We start from the raw sequence: 20,861 nt of genomic DNA on the forward strand, positions 1-20,861 counted from the left end.
TCTGGGAATTGTAGTCTTTCATCCCCATGGGACAAAAATACATTTTCTATCTTTTCTCAGTCTAGAAGACACCAAATTCAAAAATAATTTCACATTTCTACTGCATTGATGACCCAGTTTAAATACAGATTCATCTTCCCAGCGCTGAAGTACCCCTTTAAATTCGCAACTTTGGATGCAAACATAGTTAACGTGATCTCAGTGTGTTTAATACCTGTGCGATGTCCTCCGTCTTCCTGAGTTTCTCCTCCCAGCTCACCATCATCTCCTGGATCAGCTTCTCTGACTCTTCTAGTCTCTCCTTGAGCTCAGGAGCTTTCATTGACTTTACACACACAGAAAAACACACGGTTGAACATGCTATCATGTTGAATCTCGTATACACAGCAGACAGGTGTTGGTGTGTAGTACCTCAGCCTCGGTCAGCTGACTGCGCAGTTTCTCCACCTCTTCTCTCAGCTCTCGGATGATTCTGGCGTTCGGATCTTCGTTAACCACAGCGTGATTAACGATTCTTTTGGCCCGGTCGGCGTACCGTAGCGTGGACAGAGTCTCGTCGTAGTTATCGGCCGCTGGACTAATCGTGGCAACCATAGCTGTACGACTGTTGCCGCCTAAACTGTCCTGGCATGCAAAAAAAAGGAAATTACATCAGAGAGTTGTGATGAAACCAAGACAAATCAATGGCTTATTTTCCATAACAGCAACTCAAATAGTGGCATTGTTTTTTTTTCTGTACTTTTTGGATCTTGACAGCAAATATTAACATTGTATTTAAAAAGAGCTGCATGACTAAGCGTCGTCTTTTGTGTTTCACAGAAAAAATAACAGCATACAGGAACTAAATGACTTGATATGAGTGAGAAAATAATGACAAAATCTTCATTCCAAACTACCCCTAGAAGAGTACCGGTAATAATTAGTTCCTTACAAGGTGTGTAGTGTTAAAACAACGCTTATCGTCACCTTCAGTAACCACGTGAGCACCGAGTCTCTGTAAGGAACAAATTTACTCTTGTTTTTCCCTGCGCCCTGCTCCGCCAGCGCCGAAATCACTAGTCCGAGAGTCGTGAGAGACCTGAACACACACATTATAACAAAAAACAAAAAAAGAATATGTGTGAATGACTGTGTTAGTTTGAAACCTGAAAAGATGAAGGGATAAAATAAATGCATTTTAAAATAAATAATTCAATTAATTAAAAGTAATTGAAATATATGCTTGCTTTAAATATTTATCTAACATGGTCAGTGTCTAAATGGCCAAATTATTTATTTATGAATGGCAAAATACCCCAACATGATACAAAACAACCATGTGCGTGTGGTTTCCTACGCGATTGGGACAAAATGTGCCCACAAAGATGACAATATCCGAAATCCTTGACCTTGTGGGGACATTTTTGGCCCCTCGTGAGGAAAACAGCTTGTAAATCATACAGAGTGAAGTTTTTTGAAAATGTAAAAATGTGTTTTCTGTGATAGGTAGGGTTAGGGAATAGAATATAGTTTGTACAGTATAAAAACCATTATGTCTATGGAAAGTCCCCATAAAACATGAAAACCCAAGGTGTGTGTGAGTTTGACCTGTTAATGTTGCTGCCTTCTTTGAGTCGTTCTCCTCCAGCTCCGGTTTTATCTGCTCTTTCACTGCCGGCCAGATCCACCAGACTGAGTTTACTCACCTTCTCTCCACTCGTCTGAAATACACATTCACATCTATGACGATCATACAGCCAATCTGTCTTTTCTTTTAAGTCAACATGAAATGGAAGTTGCAACAAATCTACTAACATGTCGTGATGCATCTCCAAATGAAACGACTATTAAAAATAAATAAATACAACAAGACTAGTAACATGCATTAAGAAAATAAATAGGGTCAAATTTGATTTCATGCTGACTTTAAAGCAATGTTTTAGTATCTTTGAAATACTATCGTTTTATTCATATTTTGAAACAGTTTTTATTATTTTAATGAACTAAAAGGTTTAGTAATTTTATTGTGGTTTTGTCATTTTACAAGATTTCCCCCCATGTCTATATATTGTTTACAATTTTTTTTATTTGAGTTATAGTTAATGAAATGAACTAAATTAAAGGATAAATGGTCCTTTGGCAACTAGCTGAAATAAGCTCAAGTTTTGACAAAAAGCTTTTTTAACAAAAGCTTTAAACTTTTTAAAGTTTTATACTTTATTTTATTTCAGTTTATTTTCTTTCAAGTAACAAAGTTTTTTTTAAATGATTTTAGCTAATGATAATAACCCTGCTTTAAAGCTACAGTGTGTGATTTCTGCATTACTAGTTAAACCAAACTGAATTACAAAAAATAGTTTTTATTTATTTATTGTGAGATGCGTAAACATTTCTTTAGAAAATATAAATATCTATTTGCTCAATTTCATTTAGTGCCCCTAGTGATGCTAAAATGACACTTCCCCTTTCATTAAAAGGGTTTAAAGGTGCAGTGAGCGATTTCTGAGAAACACTGTAGATATTTAAAAAACCCAAACAAACACACGTTTGTTGTGACATTATGTACTTTCAACAGTGTTTCTCAGAAATCTCTTACTGCCCCTTTAATATGAAGACAGAGATCTTCATCTCACCCCTGTCTTTAGGTCTCTGAGCGTGTGCGTTAGAATGATTTTGAAGACGGCGTGTGACCGGCTGCTCTCTTCATTCATGTTTGTGGCCGCCACAGTGCGGGATTTATTCCCCTCCGACATCAGAGACTCGATGTCCTGTAAAACAAAAGGAGGACATTCACAAACATACTGCTTTAGCACTGAGAGCATTAGACTGGAAATACACAAAGCTGTTGGAAGAACCTTGTAACTGGCCACAGCAAGACGGGACAGACCATCTACATATGGACCCAACACATTATGCTCCCGCACCCTCAGCGCTTGCCGGCTCCTGAGAGAAACGAGAGGAACATTACAGCAACTTCTCAAGAGCCAACAATATTTGCAGTACACAATACAAAATTAGAGTGGAGCATATTAAAGGGGAGGGTGAAACACTCAGTTTCAGTCAATCTCATGTCAATCTTGAGTACCTATAGAGTAGTATTGCATCCTTCATATCTCCGAAAAGTCTTTAGTTTTATTATATTAATAAAAGAAATATAGGCTGTACCGAGTCTTTCCGGAAAAAAACGAGCGGCTAGAGGCGTATCGTGTGGGCGGAGCTAAAGAATGACAAGCACGGAGCTACAGCACGAGAGCTTTTGAAAGCTGACATCGTCATGCGTGGAAAAGAAAACGTTACCCTAAATAAACCATGGCTATCAATCAGATTCAACTAATACATATATGATCCAGAATCAGATCCAGAAGATGAAATAAATCGAACAGGAGAAACAGCAGCAGCAGGACGTCCGTCTCTGTGGTATGGACTGTATTTAGTGGCCTGTCAACACTTGCGTTTGTTTACTCGTGGTATATGATAACATGATTTGGTTTATGGACTATTGTATGCGACTAAACATTAGCAGTAGCAAGCAAAGTGGTTTTGCACGTCAGATAGTGTATAAAAAAAACAATGGAGTAACGTTAGTGCATTTGAATGAAGAAGCACGCTTTGTGAGAACCTCCCCTAGCCTAGCTTTATGTTTGGGGTGTTTTTACAATAAACAAACTGACAAATTAGTCAGCTAAACACATGTATTTAAGCACACACCATACATCGCATGCTCCATTGATAAATTAACTAACGTTATACACGATCGTGTTGTTTACTGATGTTTACTTACTTTACTTACGCGACGATAGCCAACAACACAGACATTTGAAGCAGTTTTACTCACCGCCTGCTTCCAAAGCACGACCGTGAACCTTTATCGCTGGGACCGCTCCGTCAAAAACACACTTCTTGTTGATTTCGTGAAGTCCTGTGACAGCAGTGACCGTGGAGATCCACTGTTGTGACGCTTCTTGTCATTTCAAATCGGTTCAAATGCAGCGCTGCCTTCCTGGAATGCTGTGCGGGCGCATTAAAGCCGTTTGACGTCACCCATAGGAATAAAGTGGAGCGCTGCGCAGATGAGTGGATCTGCACCTGAGAGAGTGTTTTTGGGGCGTGCATTTCCTCTCTTGCTCTAGTCACGCGCGCGCACCCTACCGGGAGAAGAGCCCATACGGCCCATACAAGGACCTTCCGCCCTGTCGACGTCAAGCCGACCCATACTCGAAAAAAACTCTCCGAAACTTGTGAGAAACCGGAAGGAGTATTTTTGACACATCAAACGTCCAACTTAGTGTTTGAAACTTGAAACAAGTCTTTAACAGTGTAAAAAGCTCAGTATGCTTGAAACAGCATTTCACCCCCCCTTTAACAATTGGCTGCCCATGAAGTAAAAAGGCCCATTTGAAAAAATCTGTGCTACCTAAAGAAAACAGATGAAAATGGCTTTTGTCAAATAGGTAGAAAGACGTCAACACCCATAATGCACTGGGAATGTTGCTTTCCAAGGCCACAGCCAGTCTGCTCCTATTCATAGTTTTCACGTGACGTCACACACTTAAAAGAATGCCCACCTGGAGGGCAAAACAAGGCTTTCCTTCATTGCTCGCAAGTCATTTTTACCAGGTTTGTAGTCAGTATTAACGCAGTAAGACCGTGATATTATAATACCAAATTCAATATACACCTTACTGATGTTGCATACCAGGTGAACACAATATTGATGCAACACAAGGTTTCTCATTAAGCAATCATTTCCCATCAAAACCCTGCTCACCTGTATACTGTATACAGTATGCATCATAAAAAAGGTGTAAACTGATTTAAATCTTTTAATTTCACTGCTTTAGTACATTACAGCACTATAAGGGTGGGTTGCACTAATAAGGATTCTTTAGCCTGTCGTCGGTTCACCCTCCTTCTGCTTATTGATCAGCTCAATAATTACGGTTTTACTGTGTAATTAATCTGTGTTTAAAATTAAGTGGTGCAACAACTCGATTTAAAATAAAACCCATATCAACAAACCCCAAATTAGCGTTAAAGGGGGGGTGAAACACTCAGTTTCAGTCAATCTCATGTCAATCTTGAGTACCTATAGAGTAGTATTGCATCCTTCATATCTCCGAAAAGTCTTTAGTTTAATTATATTTGTAAAAGAAATATGGGCTGTACAGAGTCTTTCCGAAAAAACAGAGCACCTTGAGGCGTATCGTGTGGGCGGAGCTAAAGAATTACGATCGCGAACAAAGCGGTGACGTCCTCAAGCTTGGAGAGACCCTTGCTATCGATCTCAGCTAATAGATATGATCCAGAATCTAATTCGGAGGCTGAAATAGAAACAGCAATAGCAGGACGTCCGTCTCTGTGGTATGGACTGTATTTAGTGGTCTGTCAACATTTGTGTGTGTTTACTCGCAGTTTATGAGGACATGATTCGGTTTATGGACTATTGTATGCGACTTAACCTTAGCAGTAGCAAGCAAAATGGTTTTGCACGTCAGACTAGATTAACGTTATACATAGAACGGCAATGAAGTCTGTTAGCGCATTTGAATGACGAAGCACGCGATCGCGTCGTTTACTGATGTTTACTCACACGCCGATAGCCAACAGCACAGACATTTGAAGCAGTTTTACTCACCGGCTGCTTCCAAAGCAGGACCGAACCTTTATCGCTGGGACCGCTCCGTCAAAAACACACTTCTTGGAGTGTGGAGATCCACTTTGCGATGCGACTGAAGCATTTCTGCGTTCAAATCGGTTCAAATGCAGCGCTGCCTTCCCGGAATGCTGTGCTGAAGCGTTGAAGTCGCATAATGTCAAAGTGGAGAAATGAAGTGGAGCGCGGCGCGGACTATAACTGACGTAAGTGTTCACGGACGACTGGATCTGCAGCTGAGAGCAGTGTTTATGGGCGTGCATTTGCTCTCTCGCTCTAGTCACGCGCGCACCCACCCTACCGGGAGAAGAGCCCGTACGGCCCATACAAGGACCTTCCAGTCTATTAACGTCAAGCCGAGCCATACTCGAAAAAAACTCTCCGAAACTTGTGAGAAACCGGAAGGAGTATTTTTAACACAGAAATACTCCATCAAACGTCCAACATTAGTTTTTGAAACTTTGTCTATGTTTAGGATGGGAATCCAAGTCTTTAAAAGTGTAAAAAGCTCAGCATGCATGAAACAGCATTTCAACCCCCCTTTAAACTTTGCTTAATTGAACCATTATTGGTGCGACTCACCCTAGTGTTTTTCACGTTAAGTGTTTTAAAGCCGTCCCGCTGTTTTTAGTGATAAAAATACTGCAGCAGGTGCTGTATATGGATCATCAAGTGCCCAAAACGTGCATCGTGTTCATATATTTTTGTTTTAAGATGGAAATTTGACAGGCTTATGCTGCAGTTCTATAGCAGTTTTGCCCTCCAAAGCTCCACAAAAACTATGAATTGGATAGCACAGCACAGTCGCCTTTGGATTGGCTTGCTCAGTTAGGGACACTCAAATTTCGATCTAAGTTTTCAACTAAATATCCAAATAAAACGAATTACTAAATTAACTATCAACTATATTAATGATCTGCACACATTGCCGCTATATAATAAATTGAAATGAGCTGATAACATCACTGTTTTCTCCAGAACGACTGTACAGCCGAATCAAATTTTGTTTCAATATTGTCCTGTTTAACACTGTGAAGCTGCTTTTAAACAATCTGCATATAAATAAAGTTGACTTGATTTCCCAGCCGAGCCACGTCTGAACAGAACTGTGCAATAACGAGTGATTATTTCAGTGGCTGTTGGCAGGCTGGAACACAAGGTGAGCCAGCGAATACGCAGGATTTGACACTGGAGGAACAACTTTTGTATTTTGGTTTCTTGCAAGAGTCTAGGTCTCGGATTCGTTGAAGAGGATTGGCAGCACGCACAATACAAAGTGAGTTGAAAATCTGCAAAGTTGCAGTTTAATTGAAAAATGATGTGCGTGTTTTTTATCATCCTCACCCTTTGGGATCTAGAAGGTCTCGGACCTTCTCGTTGTAGATCTCCATGTATGAGACCTCCACAGTGAAGCTCTCGCCCTCCCTCTGCTCCTGTACGGTGCGCTCAAACAGAGAACTGCACAGACGCGGGGTCAGACCCGGCTGCTCGGACGTTCCCATCATAGTGTAGGACTTTCCTGAGCCTGCAGCCAATCAAGACAAAGAGGAAAGAGCGTGAACCAATCAGAGATTGAGGTGCTTCCCAATTCTTATTTGTGAATCCTTGTTTCCTTTCCTAGCTTCCTTTCCTCACGCTTTAGCTCCACCCCTTTAGGATGCGAGGGAAGGATGCGAGGATGGAGTGAAATGATATATCCTCGCTCCCTTTAACGTCGCTTCAAAGCGTCGTCAATTAATGATGACCCTACACTGCTGGATTTAGTCGGGATTCTTGAACATTAGAGATAATTATTTATATTGTAAGCTTCAACTTCCACAAAATACCACATTTGTCCAGATTTTAATTAATATTACCAGTTATTACTAACAACGGATTCCAGTTATTAACTGCTTTTTATTCATTGTACAGTATTGGTTTCGATTTTTTTTTTTTTCGTTTTCTTGTGCTTTGATATAATTCTGCAACTGTCAGGTGTTTTTATTTGAGAAATATTTATGTCTCGAACATGTTAACAATAATAATGAATAAACTGTGGCAATATGTGAAGGGGGAGGAGAATTAATGCATGTCACGTTTAGTTGATAAAACACTTCCGCAAAGGATAGACCTGTGTGTCCTTACTCACGACTCCTCAGGAAGCCTCCTCACTCCTCCATCCTCGTGGTGCGATTAGAGAATAGAGATCTCCTACAAGATGGCTGAGCTTCATCGGTTTCCTGGTCATAGGATGGAGGACGGAGGAGCGAGGAAACGTGGAGGGATATTGAGAAGCACGCCAGGTTTTTGTTGAACCCTAAAAAGCAAACTGCATCACATTTGATAAATACATTCCTAAGACCTCTAAATGATCAACATGATGAAAACTTTGCAGACAAACTTGTTGTACACTTTACTACAGGTTATCTGTTTTTTCTTAAGTAAAAAGCTTTTAGTAGGCTATAACTGTAAAAATGTCCCCCTTCAGGTTGTGGTTCATATGTCGTTTTGCTATGAAATCTTCACTGATTTTCATAAGGTAAAATTAAGAATTATTTTTATATTGTCAGAAATATTTCTAGATGAACACTTACTGGACTGAAGCAACGTCTGTTTACTTGTTTATGTTTACTTAATTATCCATATATCATTTTCCATTTATGTTAAAATGGATAAATTATGATCTATCAGGCTTTCGAGGAAGGTTTATTTGGTCATCTCTCAATCATCATTGCATGGCATTGCATTATGTTTTAATCGCTTTAATCATAAAAGTAAGCATTTAAATATCATCTTGGTAAGACATATTATTGGCAGATAGAGAGCTGATGTTTATAAGACTTTATGCAAGTAGTCTGTTATACTGTTATAAAGACAAGCTATCAGAATCATCTTTTTGACTATATCAAAATCTGCATTAAATTGCATGTTTTTGCTCAATTTGGGCTTCTCCAGTATGAGCTCCATATTATACATATTATAAGAGCTTTAAAAGCCCAATGTATCAAATTTGATACACAACATAAAACATACATGTAAAACATTTAGATGTTTTTAAACAGTCTAAAAGTACAATAAATTATAAAACTATTAATTATATGTCAGGCTTTACAGGGTTAAATTAGTTGTATTGTTTTGTTTGATGCACAGGCCAGCTTAAACCTTTCATGGAGACTGAAAATACTTTTTTGCATAGATAGCTTTCCTAACTGTACCTGTTTGCCCATATGCAAATATACAGGCGTTGTATCCAAGAAAAGCGCTGTCCAGAAGACTCTCTCCAAGACACTGAAACACCACATCCTGACCTTTAGAAATTACAAAATATTGAGAAAAATTGGCATCATACATCACTTAATCAACTGAAGATACTGCAGAAACCTTCAATAGACCTTCAAAGGTTTATTGCGCCTGTTACAAAGCTAAATGCAGCAACTTCTTTTAGTGCTTAACTTGTCTTGAACCCTGAACAAATTTTAGCGCTGATAAACCGCAGCTGAACAGCAGATTTGATAAAGTAGTTTTACAGGTTTGTCTTTTCTTCAGAACAGTTCACAAGGAAACACATGCAGGGAATATTGATGTCTTGTTTCTATTGTCATCATAAATGATGGCTGATGGCTCATATCACTGCACTATAAACATATAGTGAAGTTTCCATAGTGGGAATGGTCATCATAGTGAAATGAATTATTTTTAATGTCAACAGACCTGCAAACTTGGTCGCTTCAGCCTCATCCATAGACCAGAAGCAATAATCGTATGCGAAAACCTGAAACGAGACGTCACGAATGTCTAAAAATCACAATCTTGAAATGAGCCGTCTAAATGTTCATCACGAGTAATGACTTTCCAAATCCAGTCGAACGTTGTTAAGTTAAACACTTTTCTCATGATAAAATGACCAAAAGCATTAATGCAGAAATGACTCACCTTTGGTTTGTTTCTGTATTCACAAAAAGACAGAAGAAAAACAAACAAAACATTAATATTAGATATGCACACACTCACCCAACACACAGAAAATACAAATAAAGAATTGATGAGTAAAATCTAAATAGTAATAATAAAATATTTTAAGTTGTAAATAAAACAAACATTACTGGAGTCCCATTTTAGAAGAAAATACAAAAAAATGCAGCCTTTCTACATCAATATTTCACATTTAAATCAATGTGTTACTCACCGTTTCTTAATAATTATTTGCAAAATTGACTAGCAATTTCAGTCTAAATCATTTCAAAGTAAATCCTACACCAAATTGTTTCTAGTGTTGCAAAAAGCTTCAACATTGATAATAATAAGAAATGTTTCTTAAGCATTAAATCATCATATTAGAATGATTAGTGAAGGATCATGTGACACTGAAGAATGAAGTAATGGTGCTGAAAATTCAGCTTTGATCACAGGAATACATTATATTTTACTAATTTATTTGATGCAAAAACTAATATTGTGAAATATTTTTTATAATCAGTATTTGCATCAAATAAATGCAGCCTTAAGAGCAAAAGAGACTTCTTTCAAAAACATTTTACACATCTTTACAATATAAAACGTGAGTGAGTGTGATAAAAAGTGAGTGTGTGTATGTGTGTGTGTGTATTTGTATGACAGAGTGCATTCATGTGAGAATTTATTTGTGTGTGAATCTGTGTGTGTGTTTATGTAAGATTGTGTGTGTCAGATGTGTGTGTGTTTGTGTGCGCACATATCTGTGTGTTTGTGTGAGAGTGTGCGTGTGAGTGTGAGCAAATGTATGTCTGAGTGTGCATTTGTGTGTTTATGTAAGATTGTGTGTGTGTGTGTGTGTGTGTGAGAATGAGTGAGGGTGTGCGTGCGTGGTGCATCTGAGTATTTGTGTGAGCGAGTATGTGCGCATGTGTCTAAGTGTGTGTGTGTGTGTGTGTGTGTGTGTGTGTGTGTGTGTGTGTGTGTGTGTGTGTGTGTGTGTGTGTGTGTGTGTTTGTGTGTGTACGTACATACCCCCATCCCGACTCTCTGAACCCCCTGAAGGCCATTGTGTAATTCACACTCTGATTATGTGCAATATGCGAGGACAAGCTGAACAGTGTGTGAGAATTACACAATGAATATTTAACTCTTTGAATCTCCTTCATCTCAAGTTTTACTTTAATTAAAACCACCCTGATATAATTTACATGACAAACAGTATCTGCATAAGTGTGCTGTCTCTACTTGTACTTCATGAAAATACAAATTTGCTGTCAGGGATCATTATGGAATTAGAGCAAACTTTCTTGCACAAGCCTGTAAAACCTGTTTGCACGCCAACACTGCAAGTCACGGCAGAGACGGTTCAGCAGTCTCAAACAAGACTAGATCCCCGCTCAGAAACTGAGAAAGGCAGGACAGGACTGAGGAGACTCAGGTAACCTGGAAGACGGCCAGATCTCTGGGAAAGGCTCGTGGATTACAAACACACCCTTTGTGTCAAGAGACCAGGAGAAGGAGTGGGAGAGAGGAGACATGGAGAAGGACAGAAGGAAAGAGAAAAGCTGACAACTGTCTGGTCTTTAATATAATAGCTTGATGCATGCTGACAGATGACAAACACAAAACCGAGAGCTGATTTCAGTTGAAGGACAGATAAACCGCTGGATCAGTGACTGTGAAATGAAACACTGGTGACTGATGAATGTTCTGCTCCAAAACCAACAAACTCCTCTTTGTGATAATGGAGCAAAGATACCTGACACTGTCAAAAACTGATGCATGCAACATATGCATGGACCAAAACGTCAGTATAAAAAAAAAAAAAGAAAAGAAAACTTTAGAGAAACACTCTAGTACCCCCCCCCCCCCCCAAAAAAAAAACCTTAGCGGCTACCTAACAACCTCTGAGAATAACAATAGGCAAAATTCGATAGCATAATTCCCAAGAGAAAACACAGATTACCTTAGCAATACCCTAGCAAACACCCAGAACACATTTATAACCACTTAATGAGCTACAAACCACCTAGAACACCTTAAAAACTGCCAAACAACCATCTAGAACAGCGGTTCCCAAACCACCAGCCTTGCACATTTTGTATGTCTCCCTCATCAGACACACCCACCTTAGGTCTTGCCATCTCTACTAATGAGCTGAAGAGTTGGATCAGGTGTGTGTGATGAGGGAAACATGCAAAATGTGCAGGGCTGGTGGTCCTCCAGGACAGGTTTGGGAACCACTGATCTAGAACACCCTAATAATCATGTAATCCCCTTAAAAAACACCTTGAATACCTTAACAACTGCTTGGAAACACCCTACCAACCACCAGAACACAATGACAACCACTAATGACCTAGAAATCAGAGAGCATCTTTGCAACAACCAACTAGAACACCCTAATAATCATGTAATTCCCAACAAACTACCCAGAATACCTTAGCAACTGCTTAGAAACACCCTAGCAACCACCCAGAACATAAGAACAATCACTTAAAAGACCTAGAAACCACTGAGTACACCTTTGTAAGAAAAAACAACTAGAACACCTTCTGTACAAACCATACAACTATACATATCAACACCTTAACAACTGCCCAGAACACCTAGTCCGAGTCCAATATACCTACTTTGGTAGAACTTACATACTATATAGAGTTGAGTAGAGTGTACAAATTCATAGTATTCATAAAACAGTAAGTGAAAAGTACCTGGATGACCTAGTGCGCATCCGATGGACACTTTACTACCCCATGAGGCCACAGGAAAGTATTTGTAAATGACAGTCAAGAGACACAACTGATGCCTTAGGTCACATGACAGTTTTTTTGTGATCGCAAAGTAAATTTTAAAGTAAATGTAGTACCTACTAAACAGTATGTGATTTTGGACACACACCTTAAGAACCACAACACCATAGAAACCACTCAGGAAATCTTAGCAACACCATAGCAACCACCCAGAACGACTTGACAACCACATTATGCCCTAAAATCCACCCATGACATCTTAACATTTACCAATACCATAACACACTAGTAACCGCCTGGCAAACCCCAGAACAGCTTAAAAACAAAGCAACACAGTAGAAACCATACACTGTAAAAAACTGTGTTTTTGTTGGTTTATCTTAAAAAAGTAAGTAACCTGGTTGCCTTAAAATGTTGAGTTTATTGAAATAAATTTTTTTAGTTGATACAATGAAGGAAATTTGTTTAATAAATAGAAACTCAAAATATTATTTTATCTGAACCACATAAAAAATTTGATAAATCATGAAAATAGCATGATTTGGCATGTTTCACTGCGTCATCAGAAATAAAACACACACAATTACCCAATATGCTTACAAAATATTTTTATAATATTTTAATAAAGGTTGTCGAATCTCAATTTTTTTTAATTGTATTAACTAAAAATTTTAATTTCAATGAACTCAAAATTAAGGCAACCAGGTAACTTTTTTTCTAAATAAATTTTTACAGTGTATCAGCAAGCACTCAGAAAACTTTAGCAACTCATCCTGAGGAAGGAAGGAGGAACACACAACTTAAGACTTTTTTGTTGTAAACCCTGAGTTAAGACTTAGACAAGCTAAGATTAAAAGTTTCCTTTTCTAAAACGCCTAGTTGTGTTCATAGGAAGTTACTAAAATATTATTTATCTAGCTGTGTGGTGCTGGCCAAATGCAACACACATGAAGCGGGCATCACACATTGTGTAGCATTGTTTTAAGTTGCCTGAAAGACCCAATGAGACATGAGTAATTCAGCTTCTTGGGTTTTTGGTGAGTATCCAGGGTTACCCTTGACCTGGCAATGAACCTTCACTAGTTTCTATGGACACTGAAGGTCAGAGGAGAGGAGGAATGTAGAGAAAGAAAGAAAATGTCAATGAGAGAGAGGCAGAATCCGGCTGAAACAGAAAGTCTGATCTGCTATAAAGATTCTGTGACTCATGATTTCACCTGGTGAGCAAAAAAAGCAACCACCCAGCATGACCTAAAAATGACCCAGAACACCCCAGCACTGTGACGGACAGTTTTACACAGGCAAACAGCACTCACATGTTCAGATCTAGTTAATACTGTCAAATAGTTTGATGCTTGTCAAGACTAGATTTAGATTTAGTCATCTAACAAGAGCAGCAAAAGTGAAAAAATCTACAAATGTTATCATACTGTGTGTTCACCAAACACACACACACACACACACACACACACAAACACACACACGTTTACCTGCTGTCGCCCTTTCCCAGGTTTCCACTGGATGGGTGAAGGACGGTCTGGTTTCCTTCCATGTCCACAACACATTTTGTCTTTAAGTCTCGTTCTGTAAAATGCACATTAAAAACAATCAATCAGAAACTGGTAAAAATAATTGTGAGAATTATGTGTGGATGTGGTTTCATGTTGTTTTTCAGTGAAGTCCTGACAAAAACTCAGCCTTTAAAGAGATGTTGCCTGTGTTTTATCCAATTGTGTTTGCATGGGGTCGTTTATTATTACGAGATGCATGTGATCATGCCAAAGGAATAGTTCCCAGGAGAATTCAACAGCGGCACAGAATTTATGACTCAACTGTGACCCTAAACAGACTCTCTTATGAATATCCAAAAAAGTGTGTCAAATGGCTGCATCTATGGCTGTGATGGTGGTCAGCCAAACAATTTTTTTTTTTGTACGTGAATGCTGTTTTACGTGAATATTATGACAGGAGTGAAGCACAATGCTTTATTTACAAAACAAATAATAGGTTCGCAATTAAATGTTACCTCACAGCCATGAAAACATAAAATTAACGTATGTGCGTACCCGCCCTCCCCCAACCACCGCTGAAAGTTGGTCCATTACCAACGCCGTGGTAAAAAACTGCCACCGTCACAACCCTAGATGCATCCGAAATCACATTCTTTCCTACTATGCAAGTAGGCAAAAAAGAAAGAACAAACCTCATTGGTTCTCGCTGAAGCTCCAGCATTTTGCGTAACACGAGAATGAACCCCATTGGTTCTCGCTGAAGCTCAAACGTGCTGCATAACACGAGCATGAACCTCATTTGATTTACAATCTCTTTATGAACTTTATGAAGTAGTAGTTGAGTAATGCAGTCGATGGATGGACAGAAAGATCTCAGATTTCATCAATAATCTTCATTTGTGATCTTCATTTTGACCGAATGACCGGTGAGTGATGACAATTTTCATGACACGTTTTTTCTTGGAGGGGGGTGCGGTGAAATATCCATTTAAAGGCAGTGTATGTAAGATTGTCACTAAAACTGGTACTGCAATCACTTTCAAATTACTGTAGAGCGGCGTACCCCCTCTCCCCCTGCCCCCTAACTCGAGGTTGCCAGATTGGCTACAGGATCAGCAGGAACGTTTGTAGCTGCAGCATAGACCGTAAAAAAATATGGACGACTCCACATCATCCGTTTCCGCTTGCCAGAGTTGAAGCTTTCAGACGGCCTGCACGGCGCTGACATCTTGGGACCGAGTCTGCGCAGTGGTGATTTCGGGACCGGAGTTGTGCAGTTGAGAGCAGAAAGTAGAGCAGGAAGTACAGCTGCGATATCAAAAGCCCGCCCACACTCTCACAGATGCAGAACAATTAATTATGTTGGTGTGAAATAAACAGTTATGGAAATGTAGAAATTAAAGCTAAAGCTCCAATCTGCTCCCAAAAATCCTGAAAAAAGTCAGTTAGTGACTCAGTGACAACTTCACTTAGAGAAGACGTCGATCTCAGCTGTCAATCATGACGTCACACCCCCCGTTTTTATAACATCACATAACTAAGTAAAACTAAACTTATTTTAAAAACAAACACTTGAAATTAAATCATTGTGATGATAACTGCCTTCAGTGACATAAACTAACTTTTTTTTTGGGGGGGGGGGGTATTTGAAGTGTAATTTTATCGATCGAGGCGCGAATCGAGCCGCGAAAGCTTCAGATTCTGAGAGGGGTGCTGTATGGAGAGAAAACAGTATCTAAACCTTCCACAAATGTACGTGAGAGATCCACCTTCGCGTGTACCAATCCACAAATGCACGCGAGAGATCCACACACACAAAGCAATCCACAAATGCATGCGAGAGATCCTCACACACAAAGCAATCCACAAATGCACGCGAGAGATCCACATGCGCGCGCACCGATCCACAAATGCACGCGAGAGATCCACACACACAAAGCAATCCACAAATGCACGCGAGAGATCCACACACACATTTAATTATGTGTAAATTACACACCTGTAATTTAATGCACAGTAAATCACAAGTCTATTGCATTGGTGTTCTTCTTAGAATGCCCCTGAATATGCGCTTTTGTACCTGTGGAATGTTTTGAGACTGTCGTTCCGTGGCCTTGATTCACAAATGCACAGAAGCCTATCCGTATCTGTCCCAAAGATGCGATACAGTGTTCTTCCTCCAGAGGGCGCTTACCGGCCTTCGAACTGAATCTTCCAAAGGGCTAAATTCATTTTGTTTTCTGACTTGGTGAGACAACTGAAGTCTAAACATTTTTCACTAAATATCTTATACATAAATACAAATATAGAAAACAAACCTTTTTTTATACTTCAACATGAGATCAGAAAATATATAGCCTATTAAAAAAAAAACATTCGGATAACAGGAAAGCTTTTAAGTCTTTAAAATGATTTCTGTAACTGTTGGTCATTACTAGGCTAAGTACTATCGCAAGTGCTGTGCCAAGTGTGAGACTGAACAGGGCAGGCACGTGCAGAGGGGGGAGCTTTGGGTGTTCGAGCCCTAGCCCTTTTTCAAAATAAATCAAAAGTGCCCCTCTCAGACAAATATCAATGATAATATTTTTGGTCAATAAAACAAAATAAATTTGACTTATAATAACATGACAATGTGTACAATATTAATGAATGGCTCAAAAGTCGAAAAATGTCTGTTTATTTTTTCTTATCAGTCGGTGTAAGTGTTGCCATAGCGCGTTGCTATGGGTTGCATGCGATTTACCGGCTGATTTTCCACAGCTAAAACGCTTATCGTGAAAAACGCTTAACGTGGCTTAATGCACTAAGACTGTTAAAAACACACCAAACTCAGGAAATATCATAGCCCAGAATATGAACGCAACGCGTTTTATTACACGTTAAACGTTTTTCTCCCATAGAAAACCATTATAAGAAAATGCTTAACGTGGCTTAATGCACTACGTGCATTGTTAAAAACACACCAAACTCAGGAAATATCATATTAATGAAGTATACTATGCACAAAAAATCAGGTGAGCCCAGAATATGAACGCAACGCGATTTATTACACGTTAAGCGTTTTTCTCCCATAGAAAACCATGGAAACGCTTACGTGGCTTAATGCACTAAGACAGTATTAATATGATATTTCCTTTTGGTGTTTGGTGTGTTTTTAACACTGTCTTAGTGCATTAAGCCACGTTAAGCGTTTTTCTCCCATAGAAAACCATGGAAACGCTTACGTGGCTTAATGCACTAAGACAGTATTAATATGATATTTCCTTTTGGTGTTTGGTGTGTTTTTAACACTGTCTTAGTGCATTAAGCCACGTTAAGCATTTTCTTATAATGGTTTTCTATGGGAGAAAAACGTTTAACGTGTAATAAAACGCGTTGCGTTCATATTCTGGGCTATGATATTTCCTGAGTTTGGTGTGTTTTTAACAGTCTTAGTGCATTAAGCCACGCTAAGCGTTTTTCACGTTAAGCGTTTTTCACGTTAAGCGTTTTAGCTTTTCCTGTTATCCGAATGTTTTTTTTTTAATAGGCTATATATTTTCTGATCTCATGTTGAAGAATAAAAAAAGGTTTGTTTTCTATATTTGTATTTATGTATAAGATATTTAGTGAAAAATGTTTAGACTTCAGTTGTCTCACCAAGTCAGAAAACAAAATGAATTTAGCCCTTTGGAAAATTCAGTTCGAAGGCCGGTAAGCGCCCTCTGGAGGAAGAACACTGTATCGCATCTTTGGGACAGATACGGATAGGCTTCTGTGCATTTGTGAATCAAGGCCACGGAACGACAGTCTCAAAACATTCCACAGGTACAAAAGCGCATATTCAGGGGCATTCTAAGAAGAACACCAATGCAAAAGACTTGTGATTTACTGTGCATTAAATTACAGGTGTGTAATTTACACATAATTAAATGTGTGTGTGGATCTCTCGCGTGCATTTGTGGATTGCTTTGTGTGTGTGGATCTCTCGCGTGCATTTGTGGATTGCTTTGTGTGTGTGGATCTCTCGCGTGCATTTGTGGATTGCTTTGTGTGTGTGGATCTCTCGCGTGCATTTGTGAATTGGAGCGTGCGCATGTGGATCTCTCGCGTGCATTTGTGGATTGGAACACGCGAATGTGGATCTCTCACGTACATTTGTGGAAGGTTTTGATACTGTTTTCTCTCCATAGTGCTGCAGGCTTGAGCAGCAGCTGTGGTAACTAGAGCAGATCTGGCAACCCGGATTCCGAAACACTACTGACTTTGTGATTGGTCGATTGGTGGAGGGCGGAGCTTCAGGCCAAAACACAACATGTCAACATCAACATCAGTTTAGGGCTGAACAACAACTTTTAAATGACAATATCCTGGCCGGACTACTGTTGTCAGTGATAGAAGTATTCGAAATGAACATGATTTCCTAATGTATGTATAGTGACAAATCAGGGCCATTTTATGATTTAATTGAAATTCTAATACATACAGTTCCTTTAAGGCTGTCTTAAAAACTAGTTTGACCAACTTTCCAATTCAATTTATGCCGATTTAATGCGCCTGAGTTATACCATTCTTGAAGAATAAAAAAATTGATGACTAACTTTTAAGACTAGTCTAAGCAGTTTATGCAACCGCCCACAGGTCTTCAGTGAGCATAATGGTTCTCTCTGCTCGAAGTGTAAATTCAATACAATGTAAATGTTCATCATCTGCACAAACTCATTCGTCACTCACCCACATAAGAAGGTTTGCTTACATAAATGAGGATCATAAACAAAATAAGGGTTGCAGATGATGATCAGAAATAAACAAATTCTCTAAACATTAAACACACACATGGTGTGACGGTTCACACTCACCTCTCCTGTTCATGGGACGCACCCGGACAGCCACTTTCACATTAGACTCATTCACAACACCGTCCTCCATCATGAAGATCTTCTGCACCTGTCACAAGAGTTCCTGTGTTAATATTTCATTCAATTATGAGCAGTAACTCTATGGAACAAACATGCAGCTTTAAGTGTCAACCAATTATTCAAACTCAATATTACAAATTATAACCTTCATTTATTTGTCATACAGCTCTGAACATTACAAATTGAACTTTGTAACAGTCTTTTAATTGTTTGAGTTTTTTTATTTTTACAATTAAAAGTCCGAAATAACAAATTTATGAATGCACTCCAAGAAGTTGTCACATATTTAAAAGTCGTTACATTACAGTAAAACATAGTTGTACCTGTTCACGGAGAGTGTGAGTGCTCGTTATGTTATGTAGCCGTGTGTGTCATTCCAGCAGAGATCATGTGGAATCGTTAAAGATTAACGTTAAAGGACCAGAACAAACACACTTAACGTTACTCAACCAGACAGGAATAATACAACACTTCCAGACACACCTACGGGACAAACATCAATCCTTGAGTTTATTCAAGTGAAGCAGCGATAAATCCAACTGTTTCATTTCCTGAAATCTCGGCCATCTTACCGTGTAAAACTTCAGCGGATCTTCGGGAGCGTTTGAGCAGGTGAATCACGCACATACGGGACTGACGGCGGACCGTAAACCGAACGAGCAGGTAGAGCGGCACCGTCAGTCAAACGGGTGAAGAAATGGGCGGGGCCTGTCTTAGATGACGCGTTTTAACCGTCATCAACATAGTAAATGGTAAGTTTTTTTTTTGGAACAACGCTATTATAACTGTTAGAAATAAGTCCCCATTTCCCTAGACTGTTTAATAATAACTTTTATTGCATTGTATCTATTTTTGAGGATTTTGGTAATATTCTGAATTATAAGCCATTTTTAAACCTCAATAACTTCCCAGTTCCATTAAAGGAATGCGACACCTGATAAAAGAAATCCCAGCGGGTTTAATCCAATTAATTAAAAATCACCTTAAGTTCAGAAAATGTAACAGCATTTATCCGGCTAATGCTTTAGATCGGAGGTGCAATAACAAACATATAGTAACATATGTAGAAAAGCCTGGCTTTCACCAAGTCAATTTTGTATATCTAACAAAGTCAAGGAAATTCATTATAAAATCCTTCATAAGATCTATCCTGTTTACTCTTTTATTTCTAAATAGACCCACTCTGATATTGATGAAACATGCTCTTTTTGTGGTTTTGTTGAAGAAACTACAGCCCATTTATTTTGTGATTGTATTATAACCAATCATGTTTGGACTGAATTAAGTACTTTCATTTTAGCCCCAAAAATATGACTCAACTTAATCCACAAAGAGATTATCTTTTATTAGGAAACCCCATAATTGCTGTCCCTTGAATATATCCTTAATTTCTGCTATTTTGTATGCTAAATTCTTCATCCACAAGCAAAGATGGCTTAAATCTCCTTTACGCTTTCCTCTCTTTCTTGCTGAATTTAACTCTATTATTTCAACCCTTAAACTCATAAATAACAAAAAAAGTGACATTTTATTTGATGCATGAAGATTTACCGTTTTTCAAATATATGTCTTAACTTTATATTATGCTTTTCTTTCTCTGTCTATTGATGTTTGCAAATCCAGAACATTATTATTATTTTTTTGTTGTTGTTTGTTTCTTATTTTTGTTCATTGTAAGAGTTACAGCCTCACTTCATTTTTCTGATCTTGTATGTACAAGTTCTGCAATAAAAAATTAAAACATCCAGCAAGTTTTTAATATTTTCCCTTTTTTTTATTTTTATAAAAATGTAGGCATACTGTATGTACATTTATAACACTATACTTTGTATTGTATTACCTTTGAAAATGACAAAAAACAGTTAACACTGCTGTGAGTGTTTCTAATACAGCAGCCGTGAGTGATACAATTGACATTTCTCTCTTTTCACTGCCGTTATCAATCTATCAAATGTTTTTCCTCTTTTGAAAGTCATGAAAAATGATTGTGGAGTTTTCTTTTGTTATTTGGGCAAATGGGAACATGAAAAATATATTTAAAGTAGTCACCGCCAAAGAAGTTTACCCAACTATGACGACTTCCACTTCTGAGAAACCTGGAAATGTGAGAAGGGTCGGTTATAATTCTGTTTTA

At 38.6% G+C, this 20,861-nt stretch overlaps 1 protein-coding gene across 3 annotated transcripts in view; it reads right to left on the reverse strand.

Annotated features, from left to right (window-relative positions):
• The window catches only part of kif13bb (kinesin family member 13Bb), a 44,830-nt gene extending 25,416 nt beyond the window's left edge, over positions 1–19,414 (reverse strand). For 2 of the 3 annotated variants that reach the window (XM_067418203.1, XM_067418201.1), the window contains exons 1-14: positions 19,300–19,414; positions 19,051–19,210; positions 18,668–18,755; positions 13,809–13,902; positions 9,545–9,557; positions 9,323–9,383; positions 8,827–8,919; positions 6,977–7,157; positions 2,835–2,922; positions 2,613–2,747; positions 1,588–1,700; positions 967–1,078; positions 412–624; positions 215–325 (exon numbers count right to left, since the gene is read on the reverse strand). In XM_067418203.1, coding sequence (XP_067274304.1) covers positions 215–325; positions 412–624; positions 967–1,078; positions 1,588–1,700; positions 2,613–2,747; positions 2,835–2,922; positions 6,977–7,157; positions 8,827–8,919; positions 9,323–9,383; positions 9,545–9,557; positions 13,809–13,902; positions 18,668–18,740 — 1,287 coding nt within the window. In that variant the 5' untranslated portion in view covers positions 18,741–18,755; positions 19,051–19,210; positions 19,300–19,414. The remainder of the gene's footprint in view (positions 1–214; positions 326–411; positions 625–966; positions 1,079–1,587; positions 1,701–2,612; positions 2,748–2,834; positions 2,923–6,976; positions 7,158–8,826; positions 8,920–9,322; positions 9,384–9,544; positions 9,558–13,808; positions 13,903–18,667; positions 18,756–19,050; positions 19,211–19,299) is intronic. The other variant, XM_067418202.1, reaches the window with a different exon arrangement.
• Between the last annotated feature and the right edge of the window lie 1,447 nt (positions 19,415–20,861).

This window comes from Pseudorasbora parva, chromosome 15 (genome assembly GCF_024679245.1).
Source record: "Pseudorasbora parva isolate DD20220531a chromosome 15, ASM2467924v1, whole genome shotgun sequence".
Lineage (NCBI taxonomy): Eukaryota > Metazoa > Chordata > Actinopteri > Cypriniformes > Gobionidae > Pseudorasbora > Pseudorasbora parva.